This window comes from Coccinella septempunctata, chromosome 6 (genome assembly GCF_907165205.1).
Source record: "Coccinella septempunctata chromosome 6, icCocSept1.1, whole genome shotgun sequence".
In the NCBI taxonomy this organism is placed as follows: Eukaryota; Metazoa; Arthropoda; class Insecta; order Coleoptera; family Coccinellidae; genus Coccinella; species Coccinella septempunctata.
This window is the reverse complement of record NC_058194.1, coordinates 24,460,134-24,485,730: the sequence shown is the minus strand read 5'-3', so window position 1 is coordinate 24,485,730 and position 25,597 is coordinate 24,460,134. Positions and strand designations below refer to the sequence as shown.

At 38.0% G+C, this 25,597-nt stretch overlaps 4 protein-coding genes across 5 annotated transcripts; all 4 read left to right on the top strand.

Annotated features, from left to right (window-relative positions):
- The first annotated feature begins 805 nt into the window (after window positions 1-805).
- LOC123315282 lies at window positions 806-5,519 on the top strand. 2 transcript variants are annotated; one of them, XM_044900923.1, is made up of 2 exons: window positions 806-1,230; window positions 5,058-5,519. In XM_044900923.1, the coding sequence occupies exons 1-2, from the start codon at window positions 853-855 to the stop codon at window positions 5,445-5,447; spliced, it is 768 nt and encodes a 255-aa protein (XP_044756858.1). In that variant the 5' UTR covers window positions 806-852; the 3' UTR covers window positions 5,448-5,519. The 2 variants fall into 2 exon arrangements, with proteins under 2 accessions (XP_044756858.1, XP_044756857.1); XM_044900922.1 differs by lacking the exon at window positions 806-1,230 and adding an exon at window positions 2,532-3,126.
- Window positions 5,520-6,251: 732 nt separating this feature from the next.
- On the top strand, window positions 6,252-8,150 carry LOC123315262. Its single transcript, XM_044900895.1, has 3 exons — window positions 6,252-6,516; window positions 6,912-7,429; window positions 7,676-8,150. Exons 1-3 carry the CDS (start codon window positions 6,345-6,347, stop codon window positions 8,054-8,056), a joined length of 1,071 nt encoding a protein of 356 aa, XP_044756830.1. The 5' UTR covers window positions 6,252-6,344; the 3' UTR covers window positions 8,057-8,150.
- Window positions 8,151-9,182: 1,032 nt separating this feature from the next.
- Window positions 9,183-12,287, top strand: LOC123315378. The gene is made up of 3 exons (XM_044901044.1): window positions 9,183-9,413; window positions 11,073-11,623; window positions 11,907-12,287. Exons 1-3 carry the CDS (start codon window positions 9,263-9,265, stop codon window positions 12,261-12,263), a joined length of 1,059 nt encoding a protein of 352 aa, XP_044756979.1. The 5' UTR covers window positions 9,183-9,262; the 3' UTR covers window positions 12,264-12,287.
- Window positions 12,288-20,081: 7,794 nt separating this feature from the next.
- On the top strand, window positions 20,082-22,049 carry LOC123315387. The gene is made up of 2 exons (XM_044901055.1): window positions 20,082-20,266; window positions 20,953-22,049. Exons 1-2 carry the CDS (start codon window positions 20,137-20,139, stop codon window positions 21,654-21,656), a joined length of 834 nt encoding a protein of 277 aa, XP_044756990.1. The 5' UTR covers window positions 20,082-20,136; the 3' UTR covers window positions 21,657-22,049.
- The last annotated feature ends 3,548 nt before the right edge of the window (window positions 22,050-25,597 follow it).

The following is a 25,597-nucleotide window of genomic DNA, read 5'->3' as shown; positions in this document are numbered from 1 at the left end:
TCCTTTTAGTAAACATAATCAGTTGATACACTTATGAAAACGATTCAATTTACTCAATTTTTTTAAACCTCTTATGATTTCAATCGAATTGGGTAAAAGGGTTCAAATAAACAAGTCTCCAGCCTCCTGATAAATATACCTCATCTTTCAAAAATAGCCTGTATACGAGTGCAGTTGTTTTATGTCTGCTCGGATTGTTTTTGATGATGGTCCGAAATACCGAGAAAAGAAATCATTTCAGACGTTAAAAGAAAACCTGAACTGCAGCGGTCATTTCAGACGGCGTCTGAGGACATTATGCACAAAAGGAATCAAAAAGAAGTAAAAGGTCCATACGAATCAGCCCCGATGAGGAGCATCAATGTAAATATGCGGTCTAAAGCAGGTGATGTGTGGTAGCCTATAATCAGCCATCAGTCTCGATATACCGACCGACAAACGACTGCACGAAAAAACAGATCGGCCGCACTCGGAGAGACACAGCACAGGCCGGCAGCCGCATCTGTGCAATGCCCCCGGACAGTGCCGTTTTGGAGATTCTGATTCACATTTTTTGATTGCGAGAAAAATTTCCATCTCGTCATTCGCTTTTCCTTCATTTGTATGCCATTATTTCGAACTGACTTCGTCTGAATATCCACCTATTTATAATTTCCTTTATTCATTCACGAATACTTAAATGAAGCATGGACGAATGAAATTGTGAAGTCCATGGGAACCTTTAACGTCAATCGATAAAGCGCAAGTCCTGCGGAAACTATCTGGCTAGAGAAACAAGCAGTTAATTTCGATTGTTAGTAGCGCGCTAGTGAGATAGAGGGTCGTGAAGCCGAGTGAAAAAGCATACACAATATGAACACGAATAAACTGGGTAGGTGGAACACAAAGCAGACGATCAAGTTCCTCACAATTTTCGAGTCTTACGAATCACTCTGGAACATGCGACACGAAGATTATACGAAGAAGAAGAAAAGGGAAGAGAACTTCAAGAAACTGTTGGAAGATATGATCAATATCGGTTTGATGAACAAAACTGCGGATTTGAAGTTACTCCGAGCCAAGATTAAAAGTTTGAAAGATGCTTTTCGTCAGGAGGTAATCAAGGTAGCAACTAGCAAGACGCTGGCTACTAAATCTGATGATATATATACGCCAAAATTGGCTTGGTTTGAGAACGCTAGATTTTGGATTGATTTCATGGGAACGAGGCCATCTTTTATTCCCTTATCGGTGAGTTAAAGAGAAAAAGTTGATTTCAACTTGAAATATGAATATTGACCTACATTTTTGGCAGCAAATATGTCAGTCGACAATTTGCTATAGTTCAATGATTTGCTGATTTATCAATTCTGCTTTATAGTTCATGTCCTAACAATATCATTTTCATTCGCATCCTTCTGTCAAGAAGAGGGCATTTTTCTGCTGGTAGAGCGCATCTTCTCATCAGAAGTCCTTCTTTACCAGCTGAAGAAATGGAAAAGAGGTTTAACCACCGTATCTACAACTTAGTTAACACTCAAATAACTACCAAAAGAGAAAAGAGGTCATAGTTAATTATTCTCCTTGAGTTCTCGATTTGGTTGTTTCTTCATCGTTTCTAATAGCATCCCTACTTTTCTCTTCTTTAATTTGGTTATTGTTTCTCACTTAAAATCTCGATTGATCTGTTTGCTCCTTACAAACCAAGGTTTATCTGTTGCATATCATAGAGTGTTTTTTACTGTTATCCCCAAGCATATGATCCAAAGGCCAGTGTAGACCTAGCAACTACTTTGGTTATCATCAATTTTGTTTCTATCGACATGTGGCTTCTTCTGCCTATCGGCGAATAGAGCTGCTTTGTTTTTGTCGATGGCTTGCTTATTATGGATTTTCCAGGTCAGTCCTTTGTCTCTAGAGTGATGCCTAGATATTTAACTTCGATTTCATCTCCACCAACCTCCAAAACGATGGTGGTGTTCTCTACTGAAGTACGTTATCTTCTAGATACACTGGTAACTTATTCTGTCTATAGATTCTTGTAATCTTCGTTCAATTACAATTACTTCTGGCTTGAGATATCATCGCAAGAGGGGGCTATAACATAGCAGAAATCTGATTACTATTCATCAAACAGAGCTGATATATGATTATCTGATTATCTCAGAAAGACGAATTAATCGCTTCAGCTAGAAGAATGTGATAGAGCTCTATGAAAATTTTCACGTTATGAAAAAAATGTTTTATATTGATTAAAACCAACTAGTGTGCCCTTATTTCAAATCCACAGCAAATAAAATCTACGATTCTTTATAAATCTGATATGTATCAGCCAAAAGCTGTTCAGTTGCAATTTTCGTTGACGCCACTGTATAAAACGGAAGGTTGAAACGTTACGTTCTGAAATACGTTATCGCTCTCGCTCGAAAGGACGGAGATGCATCGATCACCCCCACTCCTTATCTCGCGATAAACATACGCGGTGGAAGTGTTTCACCTTTTCGTTTCAGTCTGAGTTCCAAACTTGTGACGCTGTATTGCAGCACTTTTGAGCTATCGTTGATATTCACTCGTTGCTATTAAAGATATCTAAAACTCCCTATAAATATTAATTGATGTTTGAATCGAGAATAAATCATGGAGACTCAGAAAACGAAGAAAAGCAGCACTGAACGGGTGAGAGCATTCCGCGATAGACAACGAGCTTCGAAACCACCTAAAAAACCGCCAAAATCATCCCAGCAACGTTCGAGAAAATACAGAGCACGTCACAGGGCTAGAAAGTTATTCCTTACGTGGGACAATAGACAGATCGTTATGTTCCTCACAATATTCGAATCTTTCGAATCGCTGTGGGACATAAACAATGCGGAATATGATATGATGAGAAATAATGACGAGATGCACGAGAAGTTCTTGAAAGATTTGATGCTTATTGGTCTGATGGGAGAAAATGCGGATTTAGACCAACTGAAAGCTTTGATAGAAATAATAAAAGAAACGTACGCTGAAGAAATGAAGAGTATGCAGTCGAATAACGTGCACGTCAAGAAGTATGCAGATAATTACGAACCTAAGTTGCCCTGGTTCGAACATGCTACATTTTTGAGGAATTCTATTGAGGCAAAGCAACAATCCCCCATTAATGTGAGTTTTAAAATATATTCTAGTGATTTTACGTACATATTTGTAGCTTAATCTCATATTTAAGTCATTGAATATTGCAATGGAAAAGTTGAAATGAATACGACAGGATAGCTATCGAGCAGTTAACAACCCTTAGCAGGAACCCTACCGGACTCGCACAAACAAGAGTTTTGGTTTTGCAACAAGAAGTTTCTGTAGATGCCACGACTGTCGTGTCACTTTGGGACGTCGTTGAAACAGATACCATTTATCTGAACATCCATTGGGCAAGTATCCACAACTGGAAAGTCTAAGAAGAGCACAGTTAACCAAGCAAAGCTTTTTAAGACGTCTTCAGATTCCTTAACACCATAGATAAACTCTTGATGACGATTGAGCAGGTTATGAGACAAAAAGATTAGAAATAATCGCAGAACTGCTAGCCCTTCGACCCGAATATTCACCTAAATCAGATCTAGGAATCTACGAAAGATTTCGAAGAAATAGCCACAAACATAAACTAAATTCTGTGTAATACGGCTCTTTGCCAAGCATTTTTGCATTAAATAAGCAGAACCCTAAAACTCGATGAAATATTCCAATTAAAATAATTTTGTCTCTGATTGCCTATAGTGACTTTGTGGTCAGGCACTTGGCTTTTAAGCCATTGCAGCTATGCATAATAACCATTGAATTGGGAGAGTTAAGAATATATCAAAAATCAAGTGCACATATAAATTGTTAGACGTGATCAACTGTTTTGGGTTTGCCTATTTTTTTCAACACGCTACTCGAAAGAAGTAAAAGGCTATTCCTGAGAAAAATTATTATGGAAGATTGATGATATCTACATCAAGGAATTAGATAGAATTCCCCATATACATAATATAAGCGACGCCTCTGATACTCTCAGCGTCTGTGACCTCAAGAAGCCCTGAATATGAACGTCACGTGATAGCAAGCCCATTCGTTATTGGGTTTCCGCTTTACCCCAGCGTTTCTGTTTGGTTTCCCGTAGAGCGCAATACGTTTCGCGCTGGCGAAATAGCACTGCGTTTGGACGTGTTTCCAGGGTCAGATTAGTTGTGCGTGAATATTCCCGTGACATTAAAATGAGACAACAGAAGATCCGGAATACGTTTTTCCAAGTACGAAGATGCAGAGTTGATGTCAAGCATTTTGCTCTACAAAAGTTTCTCATTGGACATCGTTGAAGGGACTAAATCACGCAATATTATCTTTGGTGGTCTGTTGCAGAAACGGACTGCCGGAAACGCTGGAAAATTATGCGGAACCGTTTTAATAGGAGTAGAAGGGAAGCTAGAGAATCGCCAGAACTTGCTGCCAAAAAAAAAGCCACTGCCGATTTGGAACAAGATGAAAGCTTCAACAACGTAGAAACTACCTCTGTTATATTGTCAAAAACAGCTAAAGAAACTGTTGACAATGCTTTTATGAAGGTCAAAAATAATTTCGGAAAATTCCTTGAAAACATCGGAAGGACACTACTTGATGATACTGAAATCGTTTCTTGGAACACTTTCGATAACGCTGAAAAATTTCCATCCTGATGTAGCTATAAGAAAGCAAACATATTTAGAATAGTAACCGAAATGGAACTTCCCAATCTGAAATCAGCCTTCTTTGTCCCATCGGGACTGGAAAATTGTAATAGAAATTATCCTGCAGGATCGCCGAGTAAAAAGGTGTTGTATTTTGAAAATAACTCCCCTCCTTGATCAAGCAATAAATTATTATGGAGGCATAATCTTTTGATTACATTTCAAACAAGTAAGAAGAGTAAAAAGTAAAAGTAAAGTCAATGTTTGTCGAATGAAGCTCAATCCTCAAATAATTTAAGCACCATGTCGTGATTTGCCATTTGTGCCTATATGTAATTATTCCATTGTGATTAATTAAGAGATAGTTGAATGATCTATTCTTCATTACAGGCTTCTCAAATCATACAAGACCCACCAGAGATGAAAATTGAAATTGACGAAGAGAGTGAGCATCTTGAAGTACCAGAATTCGTAGCATGTACCGACTCCCTCGAAGCAGCAGTCAAATCCGAACCTATTATAGATGAAGACCAGTCTATGCATGATCTAAAATCCGTAGCCGGTTACAATACAGCTAGGGAAGCTCAAGAAGATGCTTGCAATTTTTTCGGCAAATACGTAGCTGCTGAACTTCGCAGCCTCCCAATAAAAGCTAGGATGGAAGTTCAGCAAGAAATTCAGAGTTGTATAACTGCCGCAGTCATTCGTAATTCGACAGGGTCGAAGGCTACAGAGACAGCTCAAGTACCGAATACATCTGCTGGTCCATCTAGCACCTAGATTATTATATTGTTCAATTGTACATAGTTACTTATCTACTTGAGAATGTGGCTTATATTAAGCTAGCTTATAGATTATATTTCAGAATAAATAAGTATTTTCAAAACAGGAGGTTTTTCTTTAGTTAACACATCTGAATGATGAACAAATCAATAAGAAATAAATAATAAGGTGATGCATGTACAGCGAATGCAGTTATCATTTTTTTTTTGCCCCAGTTGGAAGACTGCTTTAGACTAAAGGATGATAGGTAACTCAAAGTCTCATGCTTATACTAACAAGCTTGTGTACCCGTACACCGAAGAATTGAGGGCCAAATTGGACGCTATATCAAAGCAATGCCCCCACTGCGAGGAAAAACAAGGGTATTCCACATCTAGCATTACCTCCAAGATTCCCAGACTCGACTAAATGCCATAACTTTGGTCATCACTAACCTGAAGTTACTAGACATCAAAATACTGCTCAGCCTCATTCATATTGTATTAAATTTCGAGCCAATATCAGCTTTGCATCATTAAAACTGTCAGATTGTTGGAAATTATTTAAGGTGAAAAAATTTTCAATAAACAGGGATACACACAAACCATAAATGTGACCAACTCGATGAATTTCCTTATTTTTTCCTTCATGAAAAACTTTTCATCCATATAAACATGCATAAAATATACATTTAACCAGCGACGCCACTGCCGTCTATATACCCCCGGCCGTCTGCGACCTCACGAAGCCTTGAATATGAAAGTCACGTGACGGCAAGTCCATTCGTTATTGGTTTCCGGCTTACTCCAACGTATCTGATTTCCCGTAGAGCGCAAAACGTTTCACGCTGGCTAGGAATCATCGCGTCTAGACGTGTTTCGAAAGTTGGGCCGTGCGTGACTCTGTGATATCAATATGAGCGAAAACAGAAGATCGGGAATGCGTTTTTCCAAACAGGAAGACGCAGAGTTGATCCGTCTGGTCGGCGATAGTACAGTTCTTTACGACTGGCGAGATCCCCAATATAGGAACAATACGAAAAGAGATATGGAGTGGGAGAAAATCGGAAGAATTCTCAATAGGACAGGTGAAGATCACAGCTTAATGTTTTTCTCTTAATCTGGATCTATCTATCGGTCAGGAAGAATTTAAAAAAAAAAATTTCATTCGCCATTTCAATTTTACGATATAACATTCTACGTCTGAGAATTTAAACATAATTTTCAGATGAAACAATCATTTTTTCATAACGTACAAACTCATTTGTGTCCCTTACACTTCAAACTCGTTACAAAAAACGAGAATGATAAAAATAAAAGAGAAATCAGTTTGATAGGTACAGACAGATCTTGTATGAAGCACACCCATCCAAAGAGACTCTGGATGACTGTGTATCAAGTATCTTCCCTGAAAAAATCATGCTTCTTTTCGAAACGTCGAAAGTTGATGGAAATGAGCCATTTCTTCTACGGTCTGTTGCAGGAATGGACTGCCAGAAACGCTGGAAAAGTATAAGAGACCATTACAAGAGGAATAGAAGGGAGGAGAGAGAATTACCAGAACATGCTGCCAAAAAGAAGAGAGCTTTCTACTGGGACCTTTTGGGTTTCTTGGATGTAGAAGCTTCAAATGCAGAAAGTGATTTAGAACCAGACGAAAGTTCCTTAGGTTTCAACGAAGTAAATGCTGATACTGAAACGCAACCAAAGACAGTAAAATCCACCACTTACAGTGATTTTATGATGGTCAATGATAATTATGAGGGATTCCCTGGAAACGCCGAAACCCTACAACGTGAAGATAATGAAATCGACATGTTTTTCAAGACACTTGCGATAACTCTGAAAAAATTCCGTCCAGATCTAGCAATAAGAACGAAAGCTAGTATATTTAGAATCGTAACGGAAATGGAGCAACTCAATCGGAAATGCGCCTTCTCTGATCTGTCAAGGGTCAAAAATTGTAGCAAAACAGGTGCTTTTGGATCGCTGCGGAAAAAGGTATTGTACCTATCTATGAAAATTTTGAAAGTTACTCATCCCCTTAATCGCGTGTTAGTGCAGCTATTTTGCTAGAAATATAATGTATCCATGGATAATCATTTGAAAAAAAGTCATATATACCATCATGTCTTCAGACTGTAAATCTTCAAATTATTCCACACAATATAGGCACCATATTGTTAGTATTGTCGATAGTCATTCTATTTTGTGAAATTACAAAAACCTTCCTAACCTTCATTACAGGCTTTTCAAACTGGACAAAACGAACCAGAGGCAGAGGTAAAAATTGAAATTGACGAAGGCAATCTAGATGAAATATCAGAATTGGAAGCGTGTGCAGCCTCGGCCAAATCTGAACCTATTATGGAAGAGGACCAGCCTATGCATGATCTAGAAACTGCAGCAGGTTGCGACACAACTAGGGATGCTCAAGAAGACGCTAGCATCTACTTCGGCAAATACATAGCTGCTGAACTTCGTACCCTTCCAATAACAACAAGGCTGGTTGTTCAGCAAGAAATTCAGAATTGTATTACTACTGCAGTTTTCCGTAATTTGACAAGTTCGAACGCTCCAGCATCGACCGCAGTACGAAATACATCTGGTGGTCCATCTAACTCCTAGGTTCTTCACATAGTTTCACTGTATATATTTAACTAGTTGAAAATGTCGATTATGTTTTGCAACCCCTGATTAGGATTTATTCAGATGTATTATGTTGCTTTATTATCGATTAAATCTGTTGAAAAGAAGATGTTTTCATTTATGTTATATATTTGGGAGGAATAGGGTATCCATAGTAGCAAAAAAAGTAGTTCTCTGATGAATTTTGATCGCATTTCCATCTCGTACGGTTCTGCATAATATTTTAGTAATAATGCCCCATGATCTGTTCAGTCTTGAAATGTCCAAATAAAGCTTTCTATGTTGTAACACCTCTTAATGATAGAATCAGAAAGAATGGTTAAAAACTGAATAGGAGGTACTGGGCATAATTATGGTAATACTTGGTGCTCTGCATCGTTTCATTCAACAATGATTGAATTCTCAAACCACGCTCATTTCATAGAATTGCTAGTTCACACCCTATATTTAAACAATTTTTAGCATGAAACGATGCTAATTGGCTTGAAAAAATTCATACAATACTTACCAAATATAGAACATGAGAGAATAAAGATATTGAAAATAAAAGAGAATGAATTCTTCGACTTTCAGAGACAGTAACTTTAGCCTTTGAATATTCAACTGAATACTCAAGGCTTTAGCCCATCGAGTAATATTTAAACTTTCTGTTGCCAATCCCGAACAGTTCTGAAATGAATTCTCAATTTGGCTTCAGTTTGAACAGAAGTACCTGATTTGGCCTAAAACTATCTGGCGATACTATACGGTTTCCATGAATGAATATTAAGTACATTTTCAAAATTAAGTAATCCAGATACTCCTTCTTATTTCATACGAAAATACTGTAACAATTGAAATCACATAAGTTTGAGTGTGAAAGAATAAAATGGTTATGGCATTTATTCCCAGAGATGTCCCCTTCAACAATTGAAATAATCTGTCCGACCGAAATATAGCGAGACTATATGGAACAGCGCCGAGTTCGGAACCCTTCTGAAAAGATCGACGACTCTAGTCGGAGAGAAACGTTATTTGTAACTGGCAACCATGTCGATGAAACGTTCCGTAGAGAACCAACGACTGCGCTGAGACGTCAACTCGTGAACGATCGACGACTCTATCGGATATCAGTTGCTTGTATTCTAATGTGAAACGTGGCGGTGTTCCATTCTCTATGCTTCTGTCATTGTTTTCGAGCCAATCATGTCAGATTACGACCAGCTTTTCTGTATTAAACTAGCGAAAGCAGTGAAAAAGCATCCATGCCTCTACAATTACAATTTGCCGAATTATTCGAGCAAGGCGGCTTTGGACGCGGCGTGGGTTGTTGTAGCGAAGGAAGTTGGTACGACTGGTGAGTGAAAGTATGTCATTTTTGATAACTCAGTCTTCATAGGGCAAAGCTGATCGGTAAACGTCTTCATATTATAAGGTATGTGCCGGTAATAAGGCCCAAGTAACGGAAATTCAATTTATAATGGTCGCAGGCCAATCATTCATAGATGGCGCCTCAAAGCGGCCATGATTACAGTGACTATATACCCGCCAGTGGCGACACAGGCTGTCTCATTTTCTATTGGTTGATCCGCCATATTTTGTCGAACGTCAAAATGACTGTTATTTGCATAGATTTTCTAACCTATATTATTATTTCTATGATTATTTGTCAACGTCCTTGACAAAAAATGGCGGACTTTTGACGGTTTTATGATCCGTTGTCGCCACTATGGGGGTATATAGTCACGTAACTATGATTACAGTGACTCTAACGAGAGTGTGGCGACAATAATTGTGGTCTCGTTTTTCATCGATTTTGAAAGAATATGGCGGATCTGATCAAGTGATGTGACGTGACCCAATCCTCATTCGGAATCACAGATCAAAGCATTGTAATATGTGCTTCTAAGCCGCCATATTCTTGCAGAATTTCCAATAGGGAATACTCCTTTTGACGAAAATTATACATTTTTTATTAAATATCTTTGAAACGTCACATTTTGAAATAAACCATTTCAACCGTTTCCCAAAAAAATTATTTCAAGTACTTACAAATGAAGAATGAAAATGGGTTTTTAAAGTTTAAAGCGTTTCGTTTCTGTTGCACAAGTTGGCAACATCGACTGAAATATGCGTTGTTAATGAAGGACAACAAATCTTGATGAGATAGCCAAAGATGGCTGTCTATCAAGTCTGCGACGAACGATGAAGGTCGTTAAATTTTATGAGATTTTTATGGCCGGTTGCTGTTGAGGCTCGCCAGTGAGTACGCGCCTTATCAACAGCTGTTATTTTATAAACAAGACATTGTTCTTGTTTATTTTCTAGTAGGCGCTGCTGCTGAATCGTAAACTAGAAACGAAGCGATTTAAATTTTAAAACCTCATATTTGAAGAATGATTTCGAATAGTTTCCGCGGTGCATTTGAAAAATTCATGAATGAAACTCGTAATTATTCAGTTTAAACTTGCATATGCTGTGATAACCCAAATTGAGGAGTATTCCCCATTGTCGCCACTGTCTTGTTACAGTCACTGTAGCCATGACGCGTTAGACGTCACAGTGGTATCAGGGTGGTATCAAATGCGGAATGTGCTATCATGAGCATGTAAAAGTCTAATTATCCCACTGTAGTATAATACGGCCTACTGGCAAGGTTTTTGAAAAGGTTCAACTTTGTCTTCTTTTACAACAGAAGTTGTAATTTTTTGTTTTCATTTGAGAGTATTTGATGTTTAAGTTTGATTAACAATAAAATTTGGTGATTGAAGTTCATAGTTTCCGAGTCATTCCAAATCATCCATTACTAGGCCTTATTACTATCATCGGCATCACTAACTTACCGTACAAAATGGTTGCGCTCCATAAATTGATTAAAATTTAGTTTGATCCACAATATTTATTCAACTAATTTATATTTAGAGTTTTAAATATGAATTATGAAGGTTTTGTTGATTTTTCTCTGATGAATTTTAATTGAATTACATTATTGTTTTAATAACAATTTTCTTCTCAGTTCCCAAATGTAAGGATAAATGGAGAAATATCAGAACAGTTTTCTCTAGGAATCTGAGACGTGGTCGCGCAGGAGACCAAAAGAGAAGACCTTACTATTTGAAAGGATTGCTCCAATTCTTGATTCCCTTCGTTAAGACTTCGCGTTCTGGTTCTAACAAAACCTCAAACGTCGAAGCTCTAGAGAATATTGAAACAGAATCGAATAATGATGTAATCGAGATAAAATCCGAAACATTGGATGAAGATGGAACATGTGAAGTGGATCCACAGCCTCCAGTTGCTACTACTGAATCATACAGTTCTATCCAATATATTCCGACATCATCCTTAATGACAACAGACGCCTTAAGTGATGTCCTCAGTAAGAACAATGCTTCTGAATATAATTATATTCCGAACAATGAGGTTGAAGAAAAGATATACAGCACTAGAAAAATGTTTTTGCTCAGTCTTTTGCCAGATGTAGCCTCCATGACAGCGAGCCAGTTTCGGAAGTTCCGTTTGATGGCGCTATCATCTGTAGACCGTAGTTTGTCATGTAGCGCCGAAGTGAGTTTTTCTTTTTGATTATTTTCGTTCTAGTTTAAATTATAAGCGATTCCAGTAAAAGGGAAACTTGAATGCTTTGGTAGATTTCTTCATTTCAGAAGATGGTCAAATAGGTTTCTTTTATTTGGATCACACTACAGTACTTCACCTGGAGTCAATTTTCTAACTCCAATTAGTACCCACTTGGTATTTCAATTAGAGTCATCTACAAACACCAAATAATGTTTTTGGAAATGAATGAAATATACATTTTCGTTACAGCATTATTATCATTTTCTTACAGACTCATGAGAGACGCCGTTCAGATTTCAATATCGGAATGGATGCACACAGTCAATTTGTCCGTCAAATGCAAGAACCATCCGCAGACTCATCAGGAGAGATTGTAAAAACTGAACCTGTAGTACAGGAATCTCCTTTGCCTGTAGCAGAATCCGTTGTCAGCATCGACACGTCTAGGGTGGACAGGATCAATAAAAACGATGCTTGTAGTTACTTTGGTAAATATATAGCAGAAGAAATTCGACCTCTACCGATTCAACGGAGAATGTTGGTCCAAAAGGAAATCCATGAATCTATAAGTGCAGCGTTGATCGATATGAATACTCAAATTAATAATAATGACCATTCTGTTGTGTAGTTATTATAGTTATATTTATAATAAATGTTTCAAAAAAGAATAATTTTGAATGCCATACTCGTATTCCTGTCCTATTTTCATTGTAGTAGTTAAGTGTTCAGTAGTGAGGAGTAACAAGAGATAAGAAGTGTACGATAACGAAACAACACGCATGTTGTGATGCGTTGAACCTAAGTGTAAATTAACAATATTTACATAAAAAATGGTGAAAATCTTGGTGAAACAATTCCTAGAGTTTTCCTAAACGTTGTTAAGCAATTTCTGGGATAGCTATTACGAAATTGGTGCGAAATTTCAGCTGCTGAGAAGACTTAGTGATGTAGAAAATAATATCAGCGAATATTTCTGGGGTATCTCACTGTGTGTAGAAAATCTCAGTTTTCCCTTTTCCATGACGTTCTTCAGAGCGAGGCTTCTCGCAAACGACTCAATATCAAGAAGACTTCGGTGTCAAAGTTCAACACAATAACTCAAACTTGTCGTTAACAACATCGTCGTATGTTTGCCTATTGAGTGTTGAGAGCATGAAAATGAACCTAAATTTCACTGGAAAATAATAATGAGCTATGACGCATATTCTCATCATAGATGTTTCGTTAATGAGCAAAATTTTCGCATTTTGGATTCGGATAATACAAACATAAATATAGAAAGACTTTGTATTTACAATGTGTAATTGGTTGGTGCAGTTTTTTGGCGGGAGGTATTATTAGGCTTCAAAATGAAGCTAGAGTGGCTCTTCCAGTTATTGCTCTCTCGGATCTTGATGAATTGGTCTCAACTAGAAGATATGGACTCACTCTCATGCCCTCCTTGCTAGGAGTTTTTCTTTGGGGCGACGTAAAAGACGTGGCCATTTCCCTATCGAACCATCAACTGTTTTTAGTTTTCTCGAATCTGCAAAACAACTTCTATGCACTCCATATTCTAGGACTGTAGTAGGACACAGAAGGGAATAGGTCATTTTAGGGGGTTTAACACCTCGCTCATTTTTGACCCAAAAAATCGAGATTTTCGATATCCAGTTTTTTGCTAGGGTGAGAGTCTCGGCAATGCTTATTATAGAAACACAGATCTTAATGGCATCGGAGGAATATAACAGGAGATATCGCAGATTGAAAATTGCAATTTCTGAAAAATGCCATTTCAACGATGGATATCTAAAGAAAGGGAAATAGGCTTTCGGAATTGTTCCAAATAGATTCAGCGTGTTCAAAAACCTATATTTTCATACCAAACCCTTCAATATCTGACACTGTTTACGAGAAAATAATTTTTTAGTTTTCTACTTTTCATTTTCGAGTTCACTTTGAAGGGCTTTCTGGATTGCAATTGCCAGTGGCCTAAAGGCAAGGGTGCCACTGGACGTTATGCTGATGCTTCCTTCTCGAATCAAAGAGAATGTTCATTAAATGAAGGGCAAATATGGGATCTGGCTGATGTTATTTCATATAACTAATGGAAAACCTGTCTTTATTTGATTAATTAACAATACATTTATTTTTCGCAATAAAAAGAGTTTTTCCCATAAATCAAAATGAAAGCTAATTACCTAATTGTAATTTCCTGTATATCACAGATTTAATTTGTTTTGATACTCTAAATGAAAAATATGTCCTTTTTTATAAATGGATATGAATCCATTTTGATCCTCCATGGATAACTAGCAATTAAAACGAACATATTCATGTCTCTATCATTTTCTGAAAGAGCAGACGATGATTGGTTAATCGTGAATGACATTGTGAAGTCAACTGGCTGTGATTGACGTAAAAGGAACAAGCAACACGGATGGTATTGCTAACCGCTCAATTCCCAGAAATCTGGCAAAGTACAACTCGGACCAAAAACAAACTCTCCGCGTAGACCTCGGTAGAGACGAAGTTGAAAAAAAAAGAACTCATTCCAAAATCACATCACGCTTTAAATGATCGTTTCACTTTCATAAGTGGAGACACACATATGGTCATCTTTAGGAGTCGAAGATCACATAAAAAGTGATTTGCGACAACCGTACAAGGTTTGACATCTCGGCTGGTACACGTGAGTACATTCAAGGCCAGTTTTAGATGAAAGAGTGGGTGAGCAGGCGAGCTGGTCAGTTTATACCTACAAAAATAGCTTGGATTACTGCAAATATGTGGATTACGTTCAGGTAGAAGATGCAGAATTGTTGATGTATATCGTGAAAACCAACGAGGAGTCATGGGAATCCTGAAACGGTGTCCACTTGGCTATAATTCATTCCGAGAATAACAAACATCACCTGCGAGCTACGATACAATGGGTTTAAGCATCGTTTGGTTTACCCATTTCGTGAAAATGCCCTTAATTTTTATGTAGAATAATTATTTCAACCTAAATTAAAAAAGACATTCTTGTTATGAGACAGGCTTGCACCATGCAGTTCTGCAGATAAGTAGCAAATACAGGAGAACTAGAACTACACGACTCCAGGATAGTCATATCAAGAAATTTTGTAGCCTACTCGTCAACTAATTTTAGCAGGATTCTTTCGCTGATCTTAATTTTGCAAGTATTATTAATATGTTGGCTAAACTAGAACCTTGAAACCAGAAGAAAAATATTCCAAGTAGACGTCAGTTCTCAATTCACTTTCTATTACCTTTCCGAGACCCTCGTATGTCCTTTGGGGGTGCGGTATATTACCCCTTCCTTCGACCCCATTTGATGGCCCGAATCCATTTCATGCAATGTGCGATATTCGTTTCCTTCGTTCGTCAGTTTGCGTGCGGAGAAGCTGCTTGGTAGGTGCAAACAAAAAGAAAGAACTAGGAAAACCGACTAAGTGATATTAGGATCGATACAGTGAAGACCAGAAGAGGCATAGCCGAGCTGCCCAACGTATAACTCAATTTTTTGTTCTTTCTGACTGTCACTGAATTATTCGGGAAACTTTTCAGTATTCTGTAAGGTTTCCTCATGCAGGAGAAATTCACCAGTTGATATCAGAATGAGCAATCGAGACTTGACTTAATTTTCGTCAATAAAGACATGATTGGAAAATTAGGATATGAAATATTTCATTGGATGATGACCAACATGAGGCATATTGATTTTAGCACAGAAACGTGTATGAAAAGAGGTTATAATGAAAAAGAACCAAAGAGCGTTGAATCGACGAAAAAGAGGTTTGAGTTGAACTTTAGGTTGATCAACACTATCAGCATTCTCATTCATAATGTGCAAAATTGAAGTAATACAAGAATAAGAGAGAAAAAACTAGTAAAAAAAAGAACAGGAACCATTGAAAGTATTCGACAACCATTTCCTTCCTTTTGAGACTGCTTTCCTTAACCAGAAAGTTCAAACTTCTATGACTGTTTGGAGGCCGATCTGCCTTCTAATCGAACCATTCTGGCCTAAATTGAAGCCAGGCGATTGCCATCATGAATTGCCTTTGTAGCTTCTCATCTGGGGAGGCCTTCAGCCAAATACATCGGAAATTTTATACATTGCTGGGATGAAGTTCTGCTTCTGCAGAACTCAGCTCTTTAACAGTCTTCACCAACAACCTCTGTTGAGCATCAGAATATTGGTGCCATCTGAGATATATCTTTAAATCTCTCAGGATCACACTGTTTATCAGTCAGGTAGAGAAGTCTTCATATACTTTACTACCTTAGTGGATGCTATATTCACCAGTTGTTCTGCTTCCAAGAATCTCGAACCAAGGTTCTGTAATCCTTTCCGATGGACAGCCCCACGATATCAAAGCAGGTGTTGAACTGTTAGTGGCTTCTTGACAGAAGCGGAAGGTTTCATTGTGAACCTTTTCCAAGTTAAGCAGGTTGTTGCTTTTGGGAATTTCCCAAAATAAGCTCCTGTTATTATGCCCTTTTATCACCGAGTTTAATTCTAGCTCGTCGAGTATGAAAGTAATCACTTGGGCTGTCTTTGGGCTTATTTTTCATAGTGGGAACTGAGTCATTCATATTTTGATAATTTCACCCAACTCCAGATTAACCTATAAGATATTCATAAAGATGACCCACGTAGCTAACAGGTCTACACTCTATACAGTGGTCACTTCCGAAAGCAGTCTGCATACAAACAAAAGTTTGATATATAGCAGTTCATTGAGCCACTTAACCCAGCCTGCTTCTTTCAGTTCGAGTAATAAACTATTGGTGTCTTGTTTGGTATGTTTTTCCTTGTACTGCTGTGCTGGTATTTTCCTGTTCATCCTGTTCAGAGTCAAATTAGTCAAATCTCTCCTGAATTGGTCTCCTTTTTAAGCAGTTGTTCTGAGGGTCATATCCCTCTAATCTGCAGAGTTCTAAGCTCTTCTTCATCCCAAAATCTGAACTGATTTGTTAAAGATTTTCCACTTCACTTGTTAAATCTGTCTATTCCTGAGAAACCAAGGTGAATATATCGCACTTCTGAGCGATTCTGTTGTTGTTGATTCTCTTGTTATATCTCGAGGTCTATCTATGGCTTGGGGTATTCTACCTTCTTCTACCTATCAGTAGGTATAAGGCGTCGTATTGATCGCATGTCTGTTTCGAAGATGGAATGCTTGATATGGCTTTTCCAGGTCAGTCCTTCGTCTAGGGTGATATCTGAGAATTACGCTTCATCTTTCCACTAGATTTCTTCTACAACAACCTCCAGATTCATTCCTGGTCTCAGCTTTCTCTCCTGAAGGCACATATCTTGATTTTTTGGCAATGGAGCTTGATTTTTCATTCAATACACCAATACTTTCTTTTGATTTTCTTTATATGGCCTCTAGCTTGCGATCTGCATTAATTTATCTGCTTCCTTACCTATAAGAAGATTCCTTGGACGATAGGAGGATGTCACTCAGGTTCAACCTTCAATCTGTTAGACTGTTTTGCACATGGGAGCCAACCTCGTCTTCCTACTTAGTAAGGAAATCTACAATGAACATATGTAGCTACGTTCGGAGTGACACTTGAACCTGAAAAATTGAACTGATGCAAAATTAATCATCCCAAATTTTTCTGTTGGATCATATTCGAAGTCGTTGTGGAAACGAATCAAGAAAAAAGCTCCAGGTTCCAGATCAACGTTGATCAAGATCGCCCGCCGTTAATTCTGCAGTAAAATGAGCAGGAAAACACCGGCGGCTCCATCACGTAATACAGAGATGATGGATCTGTTGAACGCTAATTAAATCCGAGTGCCACCCCTGCGTTTATTCGCATGATCCCTAACCCGTCCCTCCGTGAACTCCAGTTCCTGAAACCGGAACATTGTTGTGTAAAACTCTTCAGGCGTGCGCTGTTGCCGGATCTCCGGAACAAAGATGAAATGCTGAGGCTGAGGGCGAGGGAGTGGGAGCCTGCGATCGGTGGCTCGTCCCTGGTGACAAATGAAACTCGGGCAAGATGGTAAGTACCCGGCTCGCGTAGGAAAGATTACAGCGGGCTGTGGAATGCGAACCGATTCGTCTGTTTGCGCCCGAGGACTGCTGCGAGCGATCATCATTTTCCGAAGTCGCTATTGAATATTCACAGAGGCGCTACTGACTTCGCCCTCGTGAGGGGAGGATTCGCAGGTTTGGCGCGCAATTTCAGCCCTCGGAACTTGAATTTTCATTTGGATGGCTTGGATTTGAACGCAGGTATTAAAGGTTTTCCACGTCTCGCTGGCCTGAGAAGGAAATTCTGCAATTATGTAGTTTCTGAGGTAATGAGCAGGGACTGGGAAAATGACACCACCTAAGTTTTGGTAATACTCACAAAAACCATATTTGAGTTATTAAGAATAGGTGGAGAAGATCCGATAAGCGTATATACCCTAAAAGAAGCTGTCGACACAAGGACTGACTGGGGTATCAAGCGGAAAATTCAGTTCTATGGGCAAAGAAACCAGCGGTATTACTTCAGAAGCCAAAAGTTGCTTGTTAATTCAACTCTCATAATATCAAACTGCCAGAAACTTCTGCTGACATAGGAGTGCCGTAATACCATAAAGCAACTGGCCAGAGACAACAAAGTGACTCTACTTTGGGTACCAGGGCACTGTAGTGTTGAAGGAAACGAGAAAGCCGATGAACTTGCAAAAAGAGCATCAAGGTTAATACCTGCTCGACCTGAGCCTTTCTGGGCTAGTAAAATACCAATACAAGGCAGCGGTCCATCAATGGGAGTAGCACAACAGATTAACTCTCTGGGGAAATACTCCTGGACTCAGACAAAGACATTAGTAATGATTTCACCGACCTACATCAGAAAACTGCTGAAGCTGTCACGAGCTGAGCTTCGGGTGATGGTGGGACTGCTGACAAGGCACTGTCGGTACAAATATCATTTGTGCCGTATGGGAAAGTCAGCAGGTGAGATTCGTAGGCTCTGTGGATCAGAAGCAGAAACAGCTGAACACATGGTATGCAAGTGTCCAGAGCTGGCGGACCTAAAAATCACTCATATAGGGAAACTGGTCCTGGATACTCACGAGGTAACGGCTAAGGCACCTAAGGATGTAGTCAGTTTTATCAACACCAATGACGACCTCCTTGGGTTCCTATGAATGAGTAGTTCCCGAAAGGCTAATAGAGCCACAACGACCCCGGTTCAAATAATAATAATAATAACTCTCATGATATTTCTTCAGTTTCGCATGCCAGTTTCTCTATGAATGGAAAATTAGACTAATGGAAAAATTAAAAATTTTATTTTCTGGTAAACACGAAAGTTTGGTAAGCAAATGTGGATTTTTCAACATGCTTAATGTCTTGTATGCAATTCCGAAAGCCTGAATAATGTCAAAACTCATCTTGAAAATTCAATATAAATTTTCTTTTATATCAGTTGGATTTGGATTTGAGAGCTGGGGACATTCCAAGGATTGTTAAATGATGAAAGCAACCGATAGGCACAAATATAATTTCAAAAACTACATTCACATTGAAAGAGTTTTTTCTATTATTCACAAGGTTGGAAAAAGTTCCTGAACTCGTCCATTGAACAAGAGTTATTTATATATTTCATTAAATTCTTAAGGACTGCTATGATTTGTTGTTTTTGTAGGTAAATTACATCAATTTTTGGTTGCAGGAATAATTGGGCTATTTGTCAAATTAGACTATTTCTTTTCTCAATGAAGTATCACTGAATAGACGACTTTTTCGATTGAAAACAAGAGAATCAACAGAGAATGCGGTCCCAAACCTTTGAGAAAAAATGTTTCCTTAGTTACGGGTTTTTTCTCAAACGTTCTGGCGCGCATTCAATTGAAAGAGTAATCTATTAAGTGACACATAAATTGTGTAATTTGACAAATAGGCCAAATAGACCAATTAAAAAAATTAAGTAATTGAATCTGCCTACAAAAACGACGAATCATAGCGTCCATAGGGAGTTCAATGTAAGAAATGCATAATTTTTGTTTAATTGCGTTCAAGTAATTATAAACAACTAAGGTGCTTTATGCATTACTTAATTTCTAGTAGATGCTGGAAATTGAAAATGATGATGGAACCGATTATTTCACATCAAAAACTGTTTTTTATGTGTTCATTTGATTATTTCGAACAAATAAATTTGTTTCCCTATCTAAAGTTTCAATATCAAATAATTATAGATTTCTCAAGGAGTGAACTGAGCACAATCATATTAATAAATACCTACCCACTAAAAAACTTTCCCAATGCACTCTGCACTCGGAGCTAATCGTTCAAGATCTGGAAGCGTACCAGAAGCGATGTACGGAACGTATACACTATCGTGCTGCTACCTTGTGTTTTTGGGGAGAACTCCATGCAAACGATGCGTCAGAGATGCTGATTCGTCAATGCAGACAAGCTGCAGATTCTAGATCTCAGTCGCTTAGCTGCAAGTGTACCTTGAGGTAGTAGTACCTTAACCTACTTCTACGTAAAATGTCCGTGAAATTTGTGCAATTAATCGAGAATCGCCCGTGTCTGTACAATAATACCTTGCAAGAATATTCCAGGAAGGATGTCACAGAAAAAGCTTGGGCAGAAATTGCACGAAGTATGGAATGGACAGGTAATAAACAGTTTATCAGATAAAAGTTGATTTATTTATATTTTGTTCACAATGGTTGTATTTTTCAAGCGACGTAGCTCTTTTAGAATATGTATCACATTAAGATTTACGATGATTTTTTTGGGAGATACCTACTCGTGTCAAGAGTTGTCCTTCGAAAAATCCCGAAAAAAACGAGGTCAGTTAAAAATTCGTCAGGGACGAACGGTTGCATCTAGCTGGATGAAATTTCGAGATCTGTTACTAGAAAAGTTGCTCATTTGGATTATGTATCGCGTTTGGACCCCAAATCACTCCAGGAACCGCCACTGATCAGTATTCAAATTGTGTAGAACAAAGAGATTAAAGTCGGATTTTGTTCCTATTCTTATTTATTTTGATCTTTTTCTCGGTTTTTCATATTATTTCATTCGGTGTAGATATCAATCCTGAATTAGGATACTTTTGAATGAGGATATGGCTACCAATTTACCATATATTACCCTTTAACTTTCCTTTCGTTCTGTACTGATATATACGTTTCTTTTGAATTCTACATGACTTTCGTAGTTCCTATGCTATACTCATTCCTATGTTTCTTTCGCCTCTTTGAAAATATAAGGCGAGCGAAACAACCAGTTGTCAAATACCTGAAACAAACTGAATACGATTAGTTTCCCTCATAATTCCGTCGTTTATTTTTGCAGTGGCAGACTGCAAGGAAAAATGGAAAAATATTCGAAACGGATTTGTTCGAAGCTTAAAACCACTTCCCTTAGGATCAACATCAAAAACCAAGAAACTTTATTATCTCCATGATGCTATGCAGTTTGTTCTGCCATACGTAAGACCAATACAGCAATCACAAAACACAAGCAACCCTGTGACAACTGAAATTAGTAACGAGTCAACACTACAGTTCGATGAAGATGACTGTGAGCACACTACCAATGATTCCACGACTAATACAGAACAGCATAACGATGAAACATCGCAAACACAAGCCAAGCGTAAATTGGAAACTTCAACAACTCTGGATAAAAAGGTAGAAAGGAAAAAAGTTAAAAAAGAGAAAGACGATGCCGATACTGCTATAAGAGAATATCTCAGAGACAAAAGGGAGAGCAAAACGAGATTAGATGATAAACAAATGTTTCTCCTAAGTTTATTGCCCGATGTTAGCAAACTGTCAGATAAAAATTTACGTCAGTTTAAAATCAGAACTATGATTTTGTTGGAGGACATGTTAACACACCAGGAACAAATTGGTTTCTCACATACGCAGGGTAGTAAGGATCCATTAACATGGTCAGGATCTACATCTAATGCAAGTTCTCCAGGTGCTTCACCTTCTTCTTCTGTTGCATCCCCTCAGTATAGCCTAAAACAACTGAGTTATGAGCATAGTTAACAGGCTATGTCAAGTTCTCATGGACCTACTGACAAAAACTTGTAATCTGCAAGTACGAGCAAGTATTTGCACCACATAGTTTTTTTTACCATAAGTATATTTTTATATTCAGCCAATATTGATACCTAATAAAACAAAATTAACTTACCTCTGCTTTATCATTACCTATCCTACCATCTATCTATCTATACTATTCTATACCAACATATTCACGCACATATACATTTCCTCTGTGAATATCTGGATATTGGACTCACAATTCCCAAGTTCTTCAGACTTATTTCTTGTCATTGTTTAAAATGTTATGGATGGGCACTGTATGTATTTTTTTCATTACGTCGACATAGGTAGTAAAGTAGCAATATGTCTTCTTCGTAGCTATACATCGTCTTTTGTCAAGGATGGACTAAAGTAAAATGATGAATAACAAGCAGTTATTTCTACTATGTGACGCAATATATACTTGAGTTCGATTTCGAACCGAATCAAATAAATATGCACTTATTACTCCGATAACCTAATGGGTTGGATATACAGATTATGTGTATCGGTCAAAGAGAAGTGAAATACATTCAATCTTAGGTAGGTAGTTTTTGTGCATAAAGTTGAAAATCTTGTTTTATATGGGTTGGTCTTTGACTTGCATGTTCTTTTCTATGAACTATGGAGTGTTTTTGTCGATGGTTTGGAAGGATTCCATTTCACTGCGATCTTAAGGTCTATTGTGACTTTCATCATAGTTGTCACAGCTAAACCTTCTAGATTCTAGAATTCGGTCAACTCCAATATCATTCCGAATCCAGGAGTGTCTTATTCCTCCACCATGAATTTGCACTAGTATGTTTCTGATAGACTTATTCTGATTAGGTGTTTCCTGAGTTGTCAGTGTCCTTGAGGAATCCAGTAGAGAGATGTAGCATATTTTCGTTAAAATCTATTTTCAAGGATTGAGATCTTTATAATTGATGGAAGGAGAGTTCAGGGCTTTAGTAACAGCTCGACTTTCAGAATAGATAGCTTGTTCATTCTGTGAACCTCCTTTTATAGGTTTTACACTTACTTCTCTGCGTGTTTTTCACCAAGTAAATGAGAAAATCCTTCTCGATTTATTCCTGAAGTTGTGACAAAAGTACAAAAGATCTCTGTGGTCTGCAGCATCCAGGGCTATTTGGTCCCAAGCATGCTCCATTGAATATGGGACAAGTAATCTTGAAGGTCATGCTAGATGTTGAATACTTTGGTTTTCTCTAGAAGTACTCACCAATTATGTATGTAATTGCGTAGAGAGAGAAAATGTGGCTTATTTCCACATATGGACAAAAACTGATTGACTTCGATGAAAACTCACTTCACGATGAACCGTAAGACGTTTTTATAATCGTATAAGTTTATGTATCCCTAACTTTTGACGGACAGTTAATTCAGCTTGGGTAAAAATCTATACTTTGTCGCACCATAAAGCCCGAACAAGTTTCTTCTCTCTCTATTTTGTCCACACTATTGATTACCAACAGTTTAAAGAGAACTGCGAACTTGGTTCAAGGCATATGTAGGCGTTAACCTCGAGTTGTTTAGTCTGATACACAAAGATACGAAGACCAATGGACCAATAATGGTTAATAGCAATTGAACCATCCTTCAATATTGACAGCAAAGTTCCTAGAAGCACAATGCATAAAGACGTCGTTGCCTACTCCAAGTTATGATGAAGAAATCAGCATCTTCCTCCCACTTGGAGAGTACTGAATTTGCGCCGTCTAGGAGATGAAATTCGCGGCACAGACTGAATATCCCCTTTGTCTCGGTGTTTACTCCTATTTACTGAAAGAATTGTATATAATCATCCGGAGCGTTCGGTATTTGAGGCACGTAAATATAGGAGTCAACGAGCGCGCCCAAGCGGCCGCTGGAAAAAGATAACGACTCTGAATGTATCTCCTTTCAGCGCTAGACATTTACACCTACGATCGTCTCTTTCCGTCAAATATGTCCATCGATGGAAACGAGATGGGAATTCATAGCTTTTGTAAGGGACTGCATTCACTAGCAGTGTTGCCAGATACTTGGGATCAGGTTCTTTTCCTTACATGTGTGGAAAATATCACTTTCCACACGAGATCACCTAACTGAATAACGCCCAGTTGAGTGTGGAAGCATATCTGCTTACCTAAGCTAAGAACACTATTTTTTCTACTAGCATTTGAAGACTACAACCTATAAATGGAGCGCCTGACAAAAGTAACTGATATGCAGAGTAAGTCTTTGACTCTTACAAATATTTTAACAGTAGAAATACTTTATTTCCTTACCTCTCGGTTTAAAAGATACAGGCTGTTGAGAAACCATAAAAAAATTCTCACAAACCGTTTTATCGAATTGAATGAATTTCGAAATATAGTTCTTCATTTTATTGATGAATCTTTTTCGAACTCAAGATATCACCCACGTTTTCCGGATTTCACATTATGATGATTACGATACATAATATATCAAAAATTCAAAGGACCCAACTCTTGAAACTAAGTTGAACGCTATCTAACGAATATTGGAATGTTTTGTTAAATAAAAGTACCTATTCTTAATTTTTTCTCGTATAATGCTCCGTTTTCGAGTAATTTGATGTTCAAAAATTGAAAAGTATCTGTGAAATTTGGAAAATGGGGTACTCTGGCTGAATACACCTCTGTTTAAAAGATCCACAAATGTCTGTTGTCACAGATTTAGCTTGTTATTCTGAAGGAGATTTCGTTTTTCCAGGGGTGGCACAGCTCATTATGAAAACTTAAAATGGCTTTATCTTTTTATCAAAAATGGTGGGACAAAAGTATTTCTTTTGACCTCAATATTCTACTGCTAAAATAAACTGCTCCACATGAGTTAGGGATATTGACTTAAATTGCAAAAAAATATAGTTAAAATAAGATTTTTGTGATGAAAATTCATATTAATATGATTTCAAGTTGCAAATTAATTTTAGCCCGTAGGTCTGCAGCGTATACAGGGTGGTTTAGAAAAATCTAGTAAAATAACGAAATTTTATTCCCAGAGAATTCAAGCATTTTAAGACTATCAATACTATATGTATATGGCCTCCACGGGCATAAATAACAGCTTGACATCTTCTTTGCATACTACACACGAGGTTGTTGAACATTTCTTGAGGAATTTGGTTCCATAAACGGGGCAGAAGCTCTCTCAGATCATTTAAGGATTCTGGGGTAGATTGCTGATTATCTAATCTTCTTTGGAGCATATCCCATGCATGTTCTATGCAATTCAAATCTGGTGAGTGCGAAGGTATTGGTAAATGTGGAATACCAAGCTCCTCGCGCGCATTCTCAACTATGGCTGCACGGTGCGGTCTAGCGTTATCATCTAGAAATTGAAAAATTTCACCAATAGCAGCGTGAAAATTTGGCACAACATTGTCAATGACATGCTCCCTATAGTGTAAGGCGGTCATATTCGCAGGACAAATGTGTAGATATGTATGTGCGTCCGTTGAAAGTTGAAACATATCCCGGCCCATACCATAACACTACCCCCTCGGAATGGATGGACTTCTTGGACATAGCGACGATTACGGGGCATGCGTGGGATTGTCCATACCCTTATTCTTCGAGAATCTGAAAATCGCCCATATCTGGATTCATCAGTGAAAAGGACACTACGCCATTGATCGTTCCAATTCATATGTTGCCTTGTCCATTCTAGTCTTTGACGCTTATGGTCACGTGTTAATGGAACTCCTCTTAATGGACGTCTAGAACCTAGATTCACCTCTCTCAAACGTCGTCTGATAGTTTCGATGGAAACTTGGACCTCATCTGCAGTTTTAAGAGTATTCCGTAGCATTCTACACATAGATGTAGGGTTTCTTCTCGCCGAAACGGTGATGAAACGATCCTGAGCAGGTGTTGTTTTTCGTCGTCCACCAAGCC

Coding starts and splice junctions, on each gene's coding strand:
- LOC123315282 (XM_044900922.1), top strand. CDS start 2,617: ATGGAGACTCAGAAAACGAAGAAAAGCAGCACTGAACGGGTGAGAGCA. Junction 3,127..5,057: donor AGCAACAATCCCCCATTAAT/GTGAGTTTTAAA, acceptor TCTTCATTACAG/GCTTCTCAAATCATACAAGA.
- LOC123315378 (XM_044901044.1), top strand. CDS start 9,263: ATGTCAGATTACGACCAGCTTTTCTGTATTAAACTAGCGAAAGCAGTG. Junction 9,414..11,072: donor GAAGGAAGTTGGTACGACTG/GTGAGTGAAAGT, acceptor TTTTCTTCTCAG/TTCCCAAATGTAAGGATAAA. Junction 11,624..11,906: donor GTTTGTCATGTAGCGCCGAA/GTGAGTTTTTCT, acceptor ATTTTCTTACAG/ACTCATGAGAGACGCCGTTC.
- LOC123315262 (XM_044900895.1), top strand. CDS start 6,345: ATGAGCGAAAACAGAAGATCGGGAATGCGTTTTTCCAAACAGGAAGAC. Junction 6,517..6,911: donor AAGAATTCTCAATAGGACAG/GTGAAGATCACA, acceptor GGTCTGTTGCAG/GAATGGACTGCCAGAAACGC. Junction 7,430..7,675: donor TTGGATCGCTGCGGAAAAAG/GTATTGTACCTA, acceptor CCTTCATTACAG/GCTTTTCAAACTGGACAAAA.
- LOC123315387 (XM_044901055.1), top strand. CDS start 20,137: ATGTCCGTGAAATTTGTGCAATTAATCGAGAATCGCCCGTGTCTGTAC. Junction 20,267..20,952: donor ACGAAGTATGGAATGGACAG/GTAATAAACAGT, acceptor TTATTTTTGCAG/TGGCAGACTGCAAGGAAAAA.